Source organism: Dermochelys coriacea, chromosome 14 (assembly GCF_009764565.3).
Source record: "Dermochelys coriacea isolate rDerCor1 chromosome 14, rDerCor1.pri.v4, whole genome shotgun sequence".
Taxonomy (NCBI): Eukaryota; Metazoa; Chordata; order Testudines; family Dermochelyidae; genus Dermochelys; species Dermochelys coriacea.
In genome coordinates, this window is record NC_050081.1 from 34,695,298 (window position 1) to 34,712,481 (window position 17,184).

Sequence of the window (17,184 nt, forward strand, 5' to 3'; positions counted from 1 at the left end):
TATCGTAGAGCTTGGCTGTAGACAATGGATCATGTGGTGTGATCTGGATAGAGGCATGTAGGTAGGAATAGCGGTCAGTAGGTTTCCGATATAGGGTGGTGTTTATGTGACCATCACGTATTAGCACCGTAGTGTCCAGGAAGTGGATCTCTTGTGTTGACTGGTCCAGGCTGAGGTTGATGGTGGGATGGAAATTGTTGAAATCCTAGTGGAATTCCTCAAGGGCTTCTTTTCCATGGGTCCAGATGATGAAGATGTCATCAATGTAGTGCAAGTAGAGTAGGGGCATTAGGGGACAAGAGCTGAGGAAACGTTGTTCTAAGTCAGTCATAAAAATGTTGGCATACTGTGGGGCCATGTGGGTACCCATCACAGTGCTGCTGATTTGAAGGTATACATTGTCCCCAAATGTAAAATAGCTATGGGTGAGGACAAAGTGGCTATCCTTCAACAAAAAAACTTCAAAAACAGACTCCAAGGAGAGACTGCTGAATTGGAATTAATTTGCAAACTGGATACAATTAATTTAGGCTTGAATAGAGACTGGGAATGGATGAGTCATTACACAAAGTGAAACTGTTTCCCCATGTTATTTCCCCACCCCACTGTTTCTCAGATGTTCTTGTTAACTGCTGGAATTAGCCTACCTTGCTTGTCACCATGAAAGGTTTTCCTCCTTCCCCCCCCCGCTGCTGGTGATGGCTCATCTTAAGTGATCACTCTCCTTACAGTTTCAGAGTAGCAGCCGTGTTAGTCTGTATTCGCAAAAGGAAAAGGAGTACTTGTGGCACCTTAGAGACTAACAAATTTATTTGAGCATAAGCTTTCGTGAGCTACAGCTCACTTCATCGCATCCGATGAAGTGAGCTGTAGCTCACGAAAGCTTATGCTCAAATAAATTTGTTAGTCTCCTAGGTGCCACAAGTACTCCTTTTCCTTTTGCGAATACAAACTAACACGGCTGCTACTCTGAAACCTTTTTTCAGCAGTGCTTGTAGCCTGTGTCCAGAAACGCTGCAGAGCGGTGGGTTGATCGCTAGGACCCAGGAGCAGCTGGGGGGCGGCTCTGGGGGGAGCGATCGCTGCGGTTAGTCCCGGCAGCAGCAAGTGACTCGCAGCCGCTGCGGCGACTCTGGCTCCCGGCGAGATCCCCGAGCCCCGGCGGCTGGTGCTGGGAGCCCGGAGCCCTGGCTGCAGCCGGGAGAGGGGAATCTCCAGCCGGGCCCTTCCCGCGGCTCCCCGGGAGCCTCCCCCAGGGCAGAGCCCCCAGCCCGGCCAGGGCCCCCTTCCCGGCCCGGCCCCTGCCCCGGGGGGCCCCGCTCGGAGGGAAGGTAAGAGAGACCCGCCCCCCCGGGCTGCGGAGGGTGGAGGTTAAAGAGATGCAGGGGGACTTGTGGGCAGGACGGGAGAAGGGGGGGAGGCGGGTGATGGGGATGTAGGGGGAGGGGGGATGTGGGGTGGCTGGAGGGAAACAGAGAGCAAGCACAGACTGGCTGGGGGAGGGGAGAGCCTGGGACGGGGGGGGGGGAGACACAAGGCAGCTCCCTGGCTCTATGGGGTAGGAGAGGGTGAGGGGCTGCCCCTCCCAGCAGCCATCCAGATTTTTTTCCTGGATCTGGTCAAACAAGCTTTGGGGAGTGAGTGGGCAGGGGACTAACCCCTCACGGGGGGGGGGGGGGGATTCAGATTTTGGGTGGGGGAGCAACTTTAACTGTGATTCCAGGGGCTACTTTTGGGGTTTTTGTGCTGACAGGCTCACCAGATCTAATTCTTACATTAAAAAAAGAGCATTATAGAAATATTAGACCCACTCAGCTCTAATACTAACACGTTCTCATATCTTGTGTCAAGTCATGTAAGGGACACCGGTTAGGTTTTGGAATTTTTAGTAACTCTTGAATACAATTGAAACAATTGTAGAAAAATCTAGATTTCTTCCTATCACTTTTTTGCCATTCACCAAGTTTGGAATAGATCATTTAACGTTCGGAACCATCCTCCTAGGGCAAGACTCCACGAGTTTATATGCCACATGCCTGGGGCTCTAGGGGTGTTACCCCACTACAAATAATAACTAGAAGCTGACTGTAAACAGGAGTGAAACTGGCACTTTTAAGTCCCTTTTCCAGTATTGCCAACTCCAAATGTTCATCGGATGCATCCGATGAAGTGAGCTGTAGCTCACGAAAGCTTATGCTCTAATAAATTTCTTAGTCTCTAAGGTGCCACAAGTACTCCTTTTCTTTTTGCGAATACAGACTAACACGGCTGCTACTCTGAAACCTGCCAACTTTATGGACTCTGAGGATGCAATTTCTGTTTTTTGTTCTGGAATTGGCCTGGATCCAGCTGCAACCCTAAGAATCTGAGCATGAACACGCCTGATATTCCTACAACACTTTCTCATTCATTCCTTTTCTCTAACTCAGAACAAAAAATGACAAACCAAAATGGTTTTCAGTTAAAATGTAAAAATGCACAGCAGCCATTGCTCTCCAACCCAGCCTGGGGCAGAACCTGCCACCCCTTTGGGACTCAGTGATCTTCTCTCCTCTTTCTTTCTTCATCCTTCCTGACCTCTGTGCTCCTTTGCATACTGTCAAGCAGGGTGTCCCTCCCAACCACCTGGTCCCTCCCAACCACTCCATTTGCTGGAGTCTCAGAGAACCGGCTGCCCTGTTTTGCTCCCATCTCTGAGTCCTCTTTTCCTGCAGCATGCCGCGGAGAGATAGGCTGGGCCAGTAGATAGGGAGCTGGCCCTGGGAGACCTGGGTTCTACCCCCCTCCCCCAATGTACTACCTGTACGACATCAGGCCAGTGTCTTAGGTACTGAATTTCAAAGTTTTTTAGGCACCCAAAGGTGCAGCTAGGCATCTAGAGGGGTTTACAAAGCACCTGACCTTCTAGGCACTTTTGAAAATCCCACGAGGTGCCTAAACACCTTTGAAAATCTGGCCTTTAGCCTGTGTGTGCGTCAGAGTCTCATCTGTTCAATGGGGATAACAGCACTGCTCTGCCTCGCCGAGGGGCTGTGAGGCGGTTAGACCATGTGAGGTGCTCAGGCAATGTGGTGACGGGGCCACATAAGTACCACAGGTCAAGTGGGAACCTCTCTATACCACTGGTTTCAGAGTAGCAGCCATGTTAGTCTGTATTCGCAAAAAGAAAAGAAGTACTTGTGGCACCTTAGAGACTAACAAATTTATTAGAGCATAAGCTTTCGTGAGCTACAGTCATCCGATGAAGTGAGCTGTAGCTCACGAAAGCTTATGCTCTAATAAATTTGTTAGTCTCTAAGGTGCCACAAGTACTCCTTTTCTTTTTTTTCTATACCACTGCTAGCCCTTCCCTGCATTTTGGCCCCTTCTTTTCACCTATATCCCCAAATCTCCCCCTTTTCTGAATGTAGCCTTTACTCTGGGCCGCTGCACAAGGCAGAATTTTTTGGAAACTAAATGTTGTGCATGCAGAATTTCCTTCCTTCCTTCCACAGAGCCTAGCTCACACAGAGAAGTCACTACTGGGTGGTGGGAGAGGGAGCTAGAGGTTTCCTGGCAGCTGCAGTTCCCAGCATGTCCTGAGGGAAGGAGAGGGTGGTGCTCAGGAATCCCTGTGCAAGCCTGTGACCGAGCATCCCGCTGTTTTTCCCTCTGGATCCCTGGGCTGGGGGGGTATCTGTGCAAGGGGGGGCCCTGTGGCTATGCTTTGGGGGTGTGGGGATGCAGGTACCAGTGCAAGGGGGGGCCCTGTGGCATAATTATGTCATGTTATTTTGACAAATAACATTTGCAGAATTTTACAATATTGTGTGCAGACTTTTTATTTTTTTTTTTTTTGGTGCAGACTTCTTAATTTTTTGGAGCAAAATGACCCCAGGAGTAAACCTTGGCACAGAGAACTTGGCTGTATTTCTTCTGAGTCCTCCTCATTCTTTCTTAAAACAGGTTTCAGAGTAGCAGCCGTGTTAGTCTGTATTCGCAAAAAGAAAAGGAGTACTTGTGGCACCTTAGAGACTAACAAATTTATTAGAGCATAAGCTTTCGTGAGCTACAGCTCACTTCATCGGATGCATTTGGTGGAAAAAACAGAGGAGAGATTTATATACACACGCACAGAGAACATGAAACAATGGGTTTATCATACACACTGTAAGGAGAGTGATCACTTAAGATAAGCCATCACCAACAGCAGGGGGGGGAAAGGAGGAAAACCTTTCATGGTGACAAGCAAGGTAGGCTAATTCCAGCAGTTAACAAGAATATCAGAGGAACAGTGGGGGGTGGGGTGGGAGGGAGAAATACCATGGGGAAATAGTTTTACTTTGTGTAATGACTCATCCATTCCCAGTCTCTATTCAAGCCTAAATTAATTGTATCCAGTTTGCAAATTAATTCCAATTCAGCAGTCTCTCGTTGGAGTCTGTTTTTGAAGCTTTTTTGTTGAAGTATAGCCACTCTTAGGTCTGTGATCGAGTGACCAGAGAGATTGAAGTGTTCTCCAACTGGTTTTTGAATGTTATAATTCTTGACGTCTGATTTGTGTCCATTCATTCTTTTACGTAGAGACTGTCCACTTTGGCCAATGTACATGGCAGAGGGGCATTGCTGGCACATGATGGCATATATCACATTGGTAGATGCGCAGGTGAACGAGCCTCTGATAGTGTGGCTGATGTGATTAGGCCCTATGATGGTATCCCCTGAATAGATATGTGGACAGAGTTGGCAACGGGCTTTGTTGCAAGGATAGGTTCCTGGGTATAGTGGTTCTGTTGTGTGGTGTGTGGTTGCTGGTGAGTATTTGCTTCAGATTGGGGGGCTGTCTGTAAGCAAGGACTGGTCTGTCTCCCCAGATCTGAGAGAGCGATGGCTTGTCCTTCAGGATAGGTTGTAGATCCTTGATGATGCGTTGGAGAGGTTTTAGTTGGGGGCTGAAGGTGATGGCTAGTGGCGTTCTGTTGTTTTCTTTGTTGGGCCTGTCCTGCGGTAGGTGACTTCTGGGTACTCTTCTGGCTCTGTCAATCTGTTTCTTCACTTCAGCAGGTGGGTATTGTAGTTGTAGTAATGCATGATAGAGATCTTGTAGGTGTTTGTCTCTGTCTGAGGGGTTGGAGCAAATGCGGTTATATCGTAGCGCTTGGCTGTAGACAATGGATCGAGTGGTATGATCTGGATGAAAGCTAGAGGCATGTAGGTAGGAATAGCGGTCAGTAGGTTTCCGATATAGGGTGGTGTTTATGTGACCATCGCTTATTATTAGCTGCCAACACTACAAAAAGAAGGATTCTGGGTGGACTCCTCCTGAAGGTCGAAACAGCAGCCTGGATTTCTACATAGACTGCTTCCGCCGACGTGCACGAGCTGAAATTGTGGAAAAGCAGCATCGCTTACCCCATAACCTCAGCCATGCAGAACACAGTGCCATCCACAGCCTCAGAAACAACTCTGACATCATAATCAAAAAGGCTGACAAAGGAGGTGCTGTCGTCATCATGAATAGGTCGGAGTATGAACAAGAGGCTACTAGGCAGCTCTCCAACCCCACTTTCTACAAGCCATTACCCTCTGATCCCACTGAGAGTTACCAAAAGAAACTACAGCATTTGCTCAAGAAACTCCCTGAAAAAGCACAAGAACAAATCCGCACAGACACACCCCTGGAGCCCCGACCTGGGGTATTCTATCTGCTACCCAAGATCCATAAACCTGGAAATCCTGGACGCCCCATCATCTCAGGCATTGGCACCCTGACAGCAGGATTGTCTGGCTATGTAGACTCCCTCCTCAGGCCCTTCGTTACCAGCACTCCCAGCTATCTTCGAGACACCACCGATTTCCTGAGGAAACTGCAGTCCATTGGTGATCTTCGTAAAAACACCATCCTAGCCACTATGGATGTAGAAGCCTCTACACCAACATTCCACACAAAGATGGACTACGAGCCGTCAGGAACAGTATCCCCGATACTGTCACGGCTAACCTGGTGGCAGAACTTTGTGACTTTGTCCTGACCCATAACTATTTCACATTTGGTGACAATGTATACCTTCAAATCAGCGGCACTGCGATGGGTACCCGCATGGCCCCACAGTATGCCAACATTTTTATGGCTGACTTAGAACAACGCTTCCTCAGCTCTCGTCCCCTAATGCCCCTACTCTACTTGCGCTACATTGATGACATCTTCATCATCTGGACCCATGGAAAAGAAGCTCTTGAGGAATTCCACCATGATTTCAACAATTTCCATCCCACCATCAACCTCAGCCTGGACCAGTCCACACAAGAGATCCACTTCCTGGACACTACGGTGCTAATAAGCGATGGTCACATAAACACCACCCTATATCGGAAACCTACTGACCGCTATTCCTACCTACATGCCTCTAGCTTTCATCCAGATCATACCACTCGATCCATTGTCTACAGCCAAGCGCTACGATATAACTGCATTTGCTCCAACCCCTCAGACAGAGACAAACACCTACAAGATCTCTATCATGCATTCCTACAACTACAATACCCACCTGCTGAAGTGAAGAAACAGATTGACAGAGCCAGAAGAGTACCCAGAAGTCACCTACTACAGGACAGGCCCAACAAAGAAAACAACAGAACGCCACTAGCCATCACCTTCAGCCCCCAACTAAAACCTCTCCAACGCATCATCAAGGATCTACAACCTATCCTGAAGGACAAGCCATCGCTCTCTCAGATCTTGGGAGACAGACCAGTCCTTGCTTACAGACAGCCCCCCAATCTGAAGCAAATACTCACCAGCAACCACACACCACACAACAGAACCACTAACCCAGGAGCCTATCCTTGCAACAAAGCCCGTTGCCAACTCTGTCCACATATCTATTCAGGGGATACCATCATAGGGCCTAATCACATCAGCCACACTATCAGAGGCTCGTTCACCTGCGCATCTACCAATGTGATATATGCCATCATGTGCCAGCAATGCCCCTCTGCCATGTACATTGGCCAAAGTGGACAGTCTCTACGTAAAAGAATGGACACAAATCAGACGTCAAGAATTATAACATTCAAAAACCAGTTGGAGAACACTTCAATCTCTCTGGTCACTCGATCACAGACCTAAGAGTGGCTATACTTCAACAAAAAAGCTTCAAAAACAGACTCCAATGAGAGACTGCTGAATTGGAATTAATTTGCAAACTGGATACAATTAATTTAGGCTTGAATAGAGACTGGGAATGGATGAGTCATTACACAAAGTAAAACTATTTCCCCCTGGTATTTCTCCCTCCCACCCCACCCCCCACTGTTCCTCTGATATTCTTGTTAACTGCTGGAATTAGCCTACCTGCTTGTCACCATGAAAGGTTTTCCTCCTTTCCCCCCCCTGCTGTTGGTGATGGCTTATCTTAAGTGATCACTCTCCTTACAGTGTGTATGATAAACCCATTGTTTCATGTTCTCTGTGCGTGTGTATATAAATCTCTCCTCTGTTTTTTCCACCAAATGCATCCGATGAAGTGAGCTGTAGCTCACGAAAGCTTATGCTCTAATAAATTTGTTAGTCTCTAAGGTGCCACAAGTACTCCTTTTCTTTTCTTAAAACACTCCCCCTGCTTCCCCCCCCCCCACTTCCTGAGACGGGATTGCTGTTTTACAGGCAATTACCAGCACTTTCTTATGTTAATCACCTGCCTCCGTTTGTCAACAAAATACTGACTCTCTGCAGAACCCATATTCTGCACTAACTGAGAGCTCCACCTGGGACCACAGTGCCTGCATAAAACTCCTTGGGGAAAGGGGGGGGCTGAGTCCTGCAATTGGCCCCCCTGCCCTCATGGCTCAGAAGCTCCAAGGCAAATATGCACAGGCCACCCCCTCCCTTCCCCCATACACACACCCTGCTCCCAGCTTCTTATTTGATTTTTAATAAAAGACAAACTCATGACCTTTGGGGGTCTATTTCCTGACTGTTCAGGGTTGCCTGAGCCCTGTGCAGGATTTCTGTGCAGGATTCAGATCTCAGTCACACCAGGTGTCAGACCAGAGTCCCTGGTGGGTATGGCAGGGGGTGAGTGCAGATGGGCCAATGGGATCAGCCTCCACCTGCCTGTCCCTGAGGGCTGCAGGGGGAGTCCAGGGCAGCTCATTCATCAGGTGTTGCCAGCAGAGGGCTCTAGTTCTGGGTAAGGGAGAGGAGGAATCGGGTGTGGGTCTCCCTGCTCATGTTATTATAGCCCTGGAGTGCAGCTCCCCGGATCAGAAGCTGCTGCCCCTTGCATTTAGACCTGGGAACCCAGACTGAGAAGCTGCTTCTTACCCAGCAGAGAAGAGACCTTTGTTAAAGCCCCTCTGTGCCCCGGGGCGGGGGAGTTTTCTCCAGTGGCTGGAACCAGCCCCAGGGGCTCTGCTGACACCAGCTTCTGAGTTGGAGCCTGCAGATGATGAGAGACCTGTGGGGCTGGGGGCCGGGCAGAAAAGTGACTCTTCACAAAGGGCTCCTTTCAGGGACCAGCGAGTGAATTTGGCCTGCATGGGGAGGGGCTCCCTGTGTCTGTGAGTTCCAGAGCTGCTGCCCTCATGGACTCAGCCAGGTTCAAACTCTGTTAGCAGTGGGAGGGACGGATCTGCCTAATGAGAGCAAAGGGAGAGGGAAAATAATAAAAAGGGAGAGTGGAGGGACTGGCAGGGGCAGCAGGAGCAAGAAGGGGGGAGGGAGGTTCCCGGCTCCCAGACCTGCCCAGATCCATTCCCTGCACCCTCCTGGGCAGACTGACTTTCCTGGGAACAAGGGGAGGAACTGAGAGAGGAAAAGTCAGTTGCTGATTCTGCTGAACACCCCACTACTGGGGCGGGGGGGCTAGAGAGGGTTACACTACACTAGTGGTCTCCAACCTTTTTACGCAAAAGATCAACTTATGAATTTGGGTTTACCCTGCCCCTTCTCTGAGGCCCCGCCCCATTCACTCCATCCCACCTCCCTCCATCACATGCTCTCCTGCACCCTCACTCACTTTCACTTGGCTGGTTTCAGAGTAGCAGCCGTGATAGTCTGTATTCGCAAAAAGAAAAGGAGTACTTGTGGCACCTTAGAGACTAACAAATTTATTAGAGCATAAGCTTTCGTGAGCTACAGTTCACTTCATCGGATGCATTTGGTGGAAAAAACAGAGGAGAGCTGCTGAAGCCAGCTGGCTTCTGCCTGGAAGAGCAGGGTCAGTTTGTTCCTGCGACTTCAGCAGCTCTCCTCTGTTTTTTCCACCAAATGCATCCGATGAAGTGAGCTGTAGCTCACGAAAGCTTATGCTCTAATAAATTTGTTAGTCTCTAAGGTGCCACAAGTACTCCTTTTCTTTTCACTTGGCTGGGGCAGAGGGTTGGGGTGCTGGAGGGGGTGCAGGCTCTGGACTGGGGCTCAGGGCAACTTCCCCCAGTGCCGGTGGGTGCTCATGCCCGCCTGCTCCCTCCACCCTTTCCCCATTCCCCGCCCACATTCCAACCCCTTCCCCAAAGTACATGCCCCAACTGCACCCCCTCCCTGCCCCTATTGGATCCCTTCCCCAAATCCCCACCTTGGCCCCGCCTCCTCCCCTGAGCACGCCGCATTCCCCTCTTTCCCCCTCCCTCCCAGCCATTCAAAAGAGCTGTTTCACACAGCAAGCACTGGGAGGGAAGGAGAGAGCGGGGAGAAGCAGGACCCATCCGCATGCTCCAGGGGGGAGGCAGAGGCAGAGTGGAGGTGAGCTGGGGTGGGGCGGGGCGGGGAGCTCCTGGTGGGTGCTCTGCATGCACCAATTTTCCCCATGGGTGCTCCAGCCCCAGAGCACCCATGGAGTCAGTGCCTATGGCTGAGGGACAAGAGGCTTGGGGTATGGGAGGGGGCTCTTGGCTGAGCCTGGGGCAGGAGGTTGGGGTGCTGAAGGGTGTGAGGGGTGCAAGCTCTGGGCCAGAGTTTGGGTGCAGGAGGGGGCTCTGGGCTGGGGTAGAGTGTTGGGGTACAGGAGGGGGTGCAGGGTGCAGGCTCTCAGAGGGCGTTTGGGTGCATGAGGGGGCTCAGGGCTGAGGCAGGGGGTTCAGGGTACAGGAGGGGGTTTGGGGTGCTGGCTCCAGGAGGGGGCTCAGGGCTGGGGCAGGGGGTTCAGGAGGGGGTTTGAGGTGCTGGCTCTGGGAGGGCACTCTGGGCTGGGGTTAGGGTTTGGGAGGAGGTGCATGTTGCAGGCTCCAGCCAGATGGAACTTACCTCAGGCAGTAGTGCTGCATGGCTAAGGCAGGCTCCCTGCCTACCCTGGCCCCACACCACTCCTGGAAGTGGCTGGCATGTTCCTGTGGCCTGGGGGGGGGGACATAGCTCCGCACCCTGTCCCTCTCTGCAGGCACCGCCACCACAGCATCCAGTTGCAGTTCCCTGTTTCTGGCCAATGGGAGCTCCGTGGGCAGTGCCTGCAGACAGGAGCAGCGAGCTGAGATCCCCCGTCACCCACCCCCAGGGATGTGCCAGCTGCTTCTGGGAGCTGCTTGTTGCATGGGGCAAGGGCAGGCAGGGATCCTATCTGAGCCCCGTTGCACTACTGGACATTTAGCAGCCTGTGATCGCGATTGAGCGTCAGAGGCTCCAGGATCCACAGGTTGGTGACAACTGCATTACACTGTAGGGCAATCCCGCGAAGTGGCTCCTTTGATTCTGCTCTTTTTCTAGAGTTTGGCACAGAGATGCTGTTATGGGGAGAGTTTAAAAATGCCCCGGTGGGTTTAGTCCTGCTGGGACAGGCCTGGCCTGGGTTGTAGTAAACTTGGTTTCTTTCCAGCATGGCAGAGTCCAGAGCGTCTGTGTGCAGGGAGAGAGCCATGTGGGAATCGGGGTGTCACATGAACTCAAGCACCTTCTGAAACCCCCCTCCCCTCCCATTGCCTCTCTCACCCTGACAGGCTGAGGAATCACATCCACATTTTGCTCCAGATCGACCCAGGAGACAGGGAAGGGAAATGGCTGTGATGGAGCCAGCTCAGGTAAGGGATTTTCAGGGAGCTGCTGGGGGGGTGGAGGGAGATCCAGGGAGGAGACAGGGTGTGATAAACCTGCTGATTTTCTGAGCTGGCCCATCTGCAGGGGGGGAAACATTCCCCCCATTTCTGAAACAGAAAACACCCCCCTCAGCAGGTCTGAGAACATTTTCCAGACTCCCAGTGCTGGAGCCTGAACCCATGAGCGAGGGGCTGCTGTGGAATACGAAGGGAAGCTTTCGGGATTCCTGTCCCCGTCCCCGGCTCAGAGCTCTGCTTCCCGTATCAGCCTGTGGCTGGGAGGCATGTGGGAAATGAGAAGACCCTGCCCTGCTCAGGGTGCTGTGGGGACAAGGAGCTCTCACCTTCTCCCACCCCCTGAAGTGTCCTGGCTGCTCCGAGCAGGGTGGGGGTGGGATTCTGCTTTTCTAGGCCTCCCACAGCTTCCAAGATGTTCATTTTTTCTTCTTCCTTTCCCGTGTGACCGGGTGGCTGGGGCTGCAGGTGGTGATTGGGGGACTCTTGTTGTTTCAGATGCTGGTGACCTTTGAGGAGGTGGCTGTGTATTTCACCCAGGGGCAGGGGGCTCTGCTGGACCCTGCTCAGAGAGCCCTCTACAGGGACGTCATGCAGGAGAACTACGAGATGGTGACCTTGCTGGGTAAGGGATCCCTGTCCCCTCGGTTATTAGAAAGTGTAGGGCCTGCATTTCTGACTCTGGTCAGGTTCTTCCCTGGTCAGTTAGATGAGAGGGGAATGGGTTCCATAGTCCATAGCTGCCGTGTGAGAGAGACTTGCATCTCCAAACCCCTTCCAATGGGACCAGAGTGTCAAAACGGACATGCTAAACACTCCCCACCATTCCAGCTTTCAAGGCCAAGAAGCCATGTATTGTCCTGTGTGTATTGTTTCTCATTTGCACACAGAATCCCTGTTCACCTCCCTCCTTGGGACTAGCTCCAGCCCTGGGGAGGGCCCTGGGCTCTGCAGGGGTAATTCCAGAACTGTGTGTGCGTCAGTAAAGGCCCCAGAGTGCACAGATCCAGGGAACTCCTAGCAAGGGTGTAAAAATTCTCTCCACCTCCCCAGACATCTGCCTCTCCCAAGGGGGCTCAGTGACCATGTTCCTGTCCTTTGGATTCCACATTCTCCAAGCACAGCACGGGGACAGGTTCCACTCATGGATTGTCCTTTGTGACACACACACTTCCAATCCTCCATGCAACCTGATCTGGTCTGATTTCACCCCCTGCACAGGATTTCCCATTCCCAAACCTGAACTCATCAGCCAGCTGGAACGAGGGGAAGGGCCGTGGGTCCCGGATCTCCAGGCCTTGGTGGAAAAAGAGATCCCAAGAGGCACTTGCACAGGTGAGGACTGACAGAAACCATTGGGCAAATTAAGGAAAAGTTGAGAATCCCAGAAATGTGGTGTGAGTAAGAGCCCTCTGTTGTTCCTCATCTCAGCCGGAGTAGGGCTGTAGTCAGCAGATATTGCTCATGTCATTCCACCCAGCCTGTTAGCTGCAGGAGTTTCCTTCCCAACTTTCCTTCTGCATGAGTGTTTGGGTGGGAAGTAGAGGCAGAATACAATTACTCAACGTTCACAGTGTTAGCATATTCCTCTTTCTCCCCAGCACAATGACTCCTGTCTGGATTGTCTCTCTCCCAGCAGGTGATGAGCAAGGGAGTGAGAACGAGGAAGGGAATCACCATGAGGAAGTTCCTGGGGAAGTGGAACCACAGGGGACCTTTGTGGGAAGAGCTGAAGGGAATTTTTCCCAGTGCTTGGAGGAGGCAGAAGCCTGGGGAAATTGGCACAGGTCAGAGAGGCTGTTTGGAAACCACCCAAGGAAGAAAGTGGATGAATCTATTAAAATTGGGGGAGGAGACAAGGATTCCACAGCTCACCAAACAAATCCCAAGGAAGAAAAATTCTACCAGTGCCTCGAATGTGGGAAAAGATTCATTCTGAGATCACACCTTGTGATACATCAGATAATCCATACTGGAGAGAAACCTCTTCAATGCTTGGACTGTGGGGAAAGCTTCAATAACTGCTCACTTCTTAATAACTATGGGAGAAGCCACACGGGTGAGAATCCCTATACATGCCTCGAGTGCGGGAAATGTTTCAGTGGGAAGTCGGAACTAATTAGACATCAGGCAATCCACACCGGAGAGAGACCCCATAAGTGCTCGGACTGTGGGAAAAGTTTCATGCAGAAATCATACCTTATTAGACATCAGACAGTCCACACAGGAGGGAGAGCATATAAATGCTTGGTGTGTGGGAAAAGCTTCAGTAACAGCACAAACCTTACTAACCATCGGAGAATCCACAGAGGAGAGAGACCCTATAAATGCTTCTACTGCGGGAACTCCTTTAGTTGGAAATCCAATCTTATCACACATCAGAGAATCCACACAGGAGAGAGACCCCATAAGTGCTTGGACTGTGGGAAAAGTTTCACACAGAGATCAGCACTTGTTACACATCAGGCAATCCACCCAGGGAAGGGACGCTATAAATGCTTGGAGTGTGGGAAAAGTTTCAGTTGGAAGTCAGGCCTTATAACACATCAGAGAATCCACACAGGAGAGAGACCACATAAGTGCTTAGACTGTGGGAAAAATTTCATTCAGAGATCATCCCTTACTAGGCATCAGAGAATCCACACAGGAGAGAGACCCTATAAATGCTTGGTCTGTGGGAAAAGCTTTAGATGCAGCTCACAACTCACTCAACATCAGAGAACCCACACGGGAGAAAGACCCTATAAATGCCTCGAGTGTGGGAAAAGTTTCATTAGGAGTTCTCATCTTATTGCACATCATAGGATTCACACCGGCGACAAACCTCAGAAATGCCTCAACTGTGGGAAATGTTTCAGGTGGAAGTCTTCCCTTATAATACATCAGAGGACCCACACAGGAGAAAGACCTTATAAGTGCTTGGACTGTGGGAAAAGTTTCACACAGAGATCAACTCTTGTTTTACATCAGAGAATCCACACAGGAGAGAGACCCTACAAGTGCTTGGAGTGTGAGAAAAGTTTCACACTAAGATCATACTTGATAATACATCAGGTAACCCACACGGGAGAAAGACCCTATAAGTGCTTGGACTGTGGGAAGAGTTTCACACAGAGATCAAACCTCATTAAACATGGGAAAATCCACATAGGATCTAAACTTCATAAATGCCTTGCCTGTGGAGAAAGCTTCATTCAGCAATCACACTTCATTAATCATCAGAGAATCCACTAAGTTTTGAGATTCAATCTGAGCTCACACATCAGTGATCCACACAACAGAGAGAGCTTGAATGTGAGGAAAGGTTCATTTGGTGCTCCCAGAGTATCAGGCATCCGCTAATCTACATAGGGAAGAAACTTCTGAGATGTTCTCAGTGTGGAAAATGCTCCAAGTGGAGTTAAGACAATGTTGGATATCAGAAACTCCTCCACACAGCCCAGAAATTCTCTCAGGGCTCTGACTAAGCCATAGTAATCAATTTCCTCGTTCCTCATTCCCACACACATCAGGGGCATTTGGCTCCCAAGGATCCAGCTGCCCATCACTGTAGTGAGGATCCAGCAGCAGCTGATCATCAGCTAGTCAGTGACCCTCTGGCTCTGCTTGGTCTAAGCAAACCCCAGGCAGAGAGGGAGAAGCCCCGATCAGCCCCTCCTCCCTGCTCCAGCCCTGGCTGCTGAGCTGATGGGCCACAGGGGGGAAAGGAGAGAGAGAAACTCCTCCAAACGCTCCCTCTGCCTGGCTGGGGGAAGTTCCCCCCTCTCCTTTCCCCTCCCAGCCGGGATCCCCCTGCCATGGAGATGAGGAGAAGGACACTTGGGCCAGGCCCCACCTTCACTCTAGACCCCTGTCCCCACCCTCATCCTCCACCAGCCCCTGGGCTGAACTCCCCCACTTACCTGGAACTGTCCCCTGCAGGGGTAGTGTCCCTGGGGCTGCTTACTCTTCCCCTCCCTGAATCCCCCAGGGCGCTAGGCTCCGGGGGCTCAAATATTGAGGGACCAGGCTGATGGGTTCTGGGGAGGAAACTGGGGATTGAATGGTGAAGCTGGGAAGCAGGGGGAGCTGGGTGCTGGGGTATCGAGTGTTTGGGGATCATGGGATAAGAGACGAGGGAGAGCACAGGGCTAGAGAGATGCTGCCTCTCCTCGCTCACCCACTCTGCCCCTTCTCCCTGCCCCCGCTGCATTCAGACAGCACCTCTGGGAGGGGCTAATTTCCACAGGGCCCTTTGTGGGAGGCCTGGAGATCCCACCTCTGCCTCTGCACATCAGCCTCTGAATGTCTGTCTATGGTAGGAAAATGGTTGGGATTGTCTAGCACGTCTCCCCTGACGCTGCAACACTCTTTCTAGTCATACTGACCCTGAGTATATTATCTGTTCTGATCCTCTCCATGAGCAGTGTGACCGTTAGTCCCCGAGTTCCCCCTTTTTGCTGGATTGTCTCATTCCCAGCCAGACTCACATTACTCCAGGCTGTGCTGAAAAGCAATTAGTGTTTTGTACATTTTCTCCTGTAGGGAGCAGAACTAAACAGATGCTAAAGAAGTGGGAGCAGAGATAGTAAAATGTCGTGTTTTAGCTTCTGTGCTATTTCAGGGCAACGGGGCGAGTCTGAGGTATCCCCTCCTTCCTGTATCACCATCACCCTCCACTCTCCACACAGCAGCCTCTGTCCCAGCAATGGAGAGTTTTATCTTGTCCTCGTTCTACCCCTCTGCCTTCTCAGGTGTCACTTACCACCATGTCCCTGGCTCTAGATGCTTAAGAATCAGCTTTGATTTCTGTGATCCTCCATGAGACTTCGGAGGGCTGGAGAAGAAAGTATCACAGACCTGCGAGGGAGGGGAAGGGAGGAATCCCGAAGAACCTCAAAGCATAGTTTACCTTTCTGATATGTTTCTATGTATTGCTAAAATTGCTTCCCGACTTTTCTGTTCTAGTCCTGATCAATTTTGGATGGGAAGTTTTTTTTGTTTTTGTTTTTATTTCTTATGATGGTGCTAAAACTTTTCAGAGTAGCAGCCGTGTTAGTCTGTATCCGCAAAAAGAAAAGAAGTACTTGTGGCATTGTAGCTCACGGAAGTTTATGCTCTAATAAATTTGTTCATCTCTAAGGTGCCACAAGTACTCCCTTTCTTTTTGCTAAAACTTTTGTAACTCATACAACCGAATTATTAGGCAAGAGGTGAAGCCAGTTTAGCCACTTCAGAAGAAAATGGCTACATTTATTTTCCTGATTTTGAGTCTTCAGATTCTCTGAGATTTCACTTTATGAATGTAAAAGTGTTTTATAGCCCACCCTGGAGTGTGGGTTTTTCTCTATTCCAGAAGGCCGTTTGGTCACAGACTTTGATATTAGTTTAGTATATATGTAGCTCAGATTTACTGAGGACTTAATGAGACAAATCATCATTTGCCAGAATAGTCCTTTTTTATTTTATTTTAGCCGTATTCTACTCTTTGTGATGTGAACTTTGTTGTATTTGAACAATGGCAAAGGTCAGTACGTCTCAGCACATACACTGAGGGTGCCAGCTTGAGTCACGCTCTGAGAGGCAGAGATGGAAACGGGGAATGAAATCACTGCCTGACTCCTGCAGTGACGTGACTTAGGGCCCAGCCACCCTTCAGAGCTGCTGCGGCGGAACTGCACTGATGCAGCTTTTGCGCTTCGAGGGGGATGCTACATAGACCAATGAGAGGGGTTCTTCCATCAGTGTAGGTAATCCACCTCCCTAAGAGGCGGTAGCTACGTTGATGGGAGAAGTCCTTCTCTTGCCATCATGCTGTCTACTCCAGAAGTTCGGTTGGTACAGCTGCGTCACTTGGGGGTGTGGAGTTTCACAATGGACGTAGGTTGCGAGTGCAGACCAAGCCTCAGCATCAAGAGAAGAGGTGGGAGGTGAGGAGAACAGAGCTGGGAAATGTCTGGGTTTACTCTTCAGAGCCAGACGGCTGAGGCTGAGAACTGTGAACTCGCTGCACCAGAGCCAGAGAGACACTAGACTTGACCTATGAGTGTTGAATGAAGCTTCCCCTGCAATCTAAAGGACCATGAATGACATCGCAAAAATGATGGGGGAGGGGGCTGCATCCCCCTATTGCTGAGGTTGGGCTCAGGCAAGAAGGGAGCTAGGGATGTCAACAGACCTGGG

At 50.5% G+C, this 17,184-nt stretch overlaps 9 protein-coding genes across 15 annotated transcripts in view; 5 read left to right on the forward strand and 4 right to left on the reverse strand.

The window, feature by feature from the left end:
• Nucleotides 1-17,184, forward strand: part of LOC119843336 (butyrophilin subfamily 1 member A1-like) — a 1,931,986-nt gene that overhangs the window by 1,510,818 nt on the left and 403,984 nt on the right. The window lies entirely within an intron of this gene.
• The window catches only part of LOC119843287 (zinc finger protein 850-like), a 1,467,609-nt gene that overhangs the window by 920,075 nt on the left and 530,350 nt on the right, over nt 1-17,184 (reverse strand). The window lies entirely within an intron of this gene.
• LOC119843274 (zinc finger protein 850-like) overlaps nt 1-17,184 on the forward strand; it is a 1,382,451-nt gene that overhangs the window by 622,281 nt on the left and 742,986 nt on the right. Inside the window, exon 10 of the mRNA XM_043496623.1 lies at nt 13,400-14,874. Coding sequence (XP_043352558.1) covers nt 13,400-14,256 — 857 coding nt within the window. The 3' untranslated portion in view covers nt 14,257-14,874. The remainder of the gene's footprint in view (nt 1-13,399; nt 14,875-17,184) is intronic.
• Nucleotides 1-17,184, reverse strand: part of LOC119843356 (zinc finger protein RFP-like) — a 1,128,717-nt gene that overhangs the window by 605,085 nt on the left and 506,448 nt on the right. The gene's annotated exons all lie outside the window — the stretch shown is intronic.
• LOC119843308 (butyrophilin subfamily 1 member A1-like) overlaps nt 1-17,184 on the reverse strand; it is a 910,188-nt gene that overhangs the window by 586,323 nt on the left and 306,681 nt on the right. The gene's annotated exons all lie outside the window — the stretch shown is intronic.
• Nucleotides 1-17,184, reverse strand: part of LOC119843334 (E3 ubiquitin-protein ligase TRIM39-like) — a 707,078-nt gene that overhangs the window by 486,386 nt on the left and 203,508 nt on the right.
• Nucleotides 1-17,184, forward strand: part of LOC119843309 (butyrophilin subfamily 1 member A1-like) — an 845,206-nt gene that overhangs the window by 430,546 nt on the left and 397,476 nt on the right. The gene's annotated exons all lie outside the window — the stretch shown is intronic.
• Nucleotides 1-17,184, forward strand: part of LOC119843327 (E3 ubiquitin-protein ligase TRIM11-like) — a 790,215-nt gene that overhangs the window by 341,388 nt on the left and 431,643 nt on the right.
• LOC119842642 (zinc finger protein 239-like) overlaps nt 1,078-17,184 on the forward strand; it is a 1,225,455-nt gene continuing 1,209,348 nt past the window's right edge. Inside the window, exon 1 of the mRNA XM_043496896.1 lies at nt 1,078-1,331. The gene's annotated coding sequence lies outside the window, so the exon portion shown is untranslated. The remainder of the gene's footprint in view (nt 1,332-17,184) is intronic.